Genomic DNA, 1,523 nt, shown 5'->3' with positions numbered 1-1,523 from the left:
CCCAGTCTTCAAAGATCACTTCAAATCCCATTTCCTCTTCTACCTCTTATTATATCTTGAGTTCTCATCAACCATCTTCCCATTTGGATTCATAGTACCATAGAATTTAGTGAATAATTACACTCTCATCACTCCTTCACGTGAATCAGTTTTGTCTCCCTAATAGCCTGTTAACTTCCTGAGGGCAGAAACAATAGCTGATACTTCTGAGCCCTCTTTCAGTGGAGTGAACACATTGTCTTTATGCCATCTTAAGCGTCTGTAAAGAGATTCAACATAGGCAATAAATGTGAAGAATTCATAACTTTAATAACAGATTAGTTAGGGGTGGGGATGATAGCTTCTTTCCTATCTGTGCTATTCTCCAAAGACAGAGATTCCCTTCACCAAAAATCCAGACAACTCCCACTTCATCTCTGAACCAAGAAAGCAGAACACATCTTACCCACATATTCTTATCAATTAGACTCTTCTCCTTATCATTTCCTCCTCTTTCCACCTTCCAAGAGAAAATATCATTAGATTTTGAGTTTCTGATGGGTAATGATCACCTCTTTCTCTTTCAGTTCTTCTCTATTAAAAGTCTCAACCCTTAAATTTTCTGCTGATGGTCAGGACCCCATAACCTCTAAGCTTGTAGGGGTGATCTCAGGAGTAGATGGACTGGAACAATTTGCTTCCTATAAACAAGACTGGGAAAATTAGTGAAGAGCCCCTACTGAGGTCTGGAATGCAGAAACCTTGCCCAGAATCCTCACTCTGTGATCATTTCAACCCTGGACTGCAGCCTCTCTCACTCTGGATAAATGTCATTGTTTCATGTGTCTCTTAGTCCCCACTGTTTCCTTCAGTGATTTTTTATGTTCTTCCTTGCCAATCTCTATCCACAAATCACTTCTAAACCAGTCATGAGATTGCTGGCCTAGTTATTGAATGCAAAGCCACAGAACAAAGACCCCAGAAAGGAGTGGGGCTAGGAGGGTTGCTGAGGAAAGAGGAACCCCAGCATCTGAAGGGAAGAGGTGCAGTTTTTCCAAGTCCGGCAGGAAGGCTCGGGCATCCTCCAGAGCTGCCTGAGCTGCCACAGTAAAGTTGGGGTCACCAGAGATTAAAACATCAAAGACACAGGAATGGAAGTAAGCGTCTTCAACTGGCAGCCCTTCCTTGCACAGCTGTCTGGCAGTATCAATGGTTATAGCTCCCCGAGGACTGCGCTCTGAGCGTGAGAGTCGCTGACTTGGAGGGCATCCCCCAACGCAGAGCTGCAAGTCCTGCTCAGCTGAGAAGGCCCTGGCCACATCCTCTGCTACTTTGATGGAGAAGGAGAGCTGCCCACCTGTCTGCCGAATGATTATAGTTGTGCCAATGTAGGCAGCTCGGATCTCCACATGGCTCCCAGGGTTAGCAGTTCGAATGGATAAACTTGAGCCCCCAGGTCGGTCACCTCCATTGATAGAACCATCTTCAAAGGCTGCGGGAAGATTGTCCACCTCAGCCTGGTAGACCTTCTGATCAATGCATTC

At 45.3% G+C, this 1,523-nt stretch overlaps 1 protein-coding gene across 1 annotated transcript in view; it reads right to left on the bottom strand.

Annotated features, from left to right (window-relative positions):
* Nucleotides 1-926: 926 nt before the first annotated feature.
* Nucleotides 927-1,523, bottom strand: part of HJV (hemojuvelin BMP co-receptor) — a 2,258-nt gene continuing 1,661 nt past the window's right edge. The window contains exon 4 of the mRNA XM_007459379.1: nt 927-1,521. Within this exon, the coding sequence (XP_007459441.1) occupies nt 927-1,521 (595 nt within the window). The remainder of the gene's footprint in view (nt 1,522-1,523) is intronic.

Source organism: Lipotes vexillifer, unplaced genomic scaffold, assembly GCF_000442215.2.
Source record: "Lipotes vexillifer unplaced genomic scaffold, Lipotes_vexillifer_v1.1 scaffold773, whole genome shotgun sequence".
Taxonomy (NCBI): Eukaryota; Metazoa; Chordata; class Mammalia; order Artiodactyla; family Lipotidae; genus Lipotes; species Lipotes vexillifer.
The sequence above is the reverse complement of the archived record's forward strand: the minus strand, read 5'-3'. Positions and strand labels throughout refer to the sequence as shown.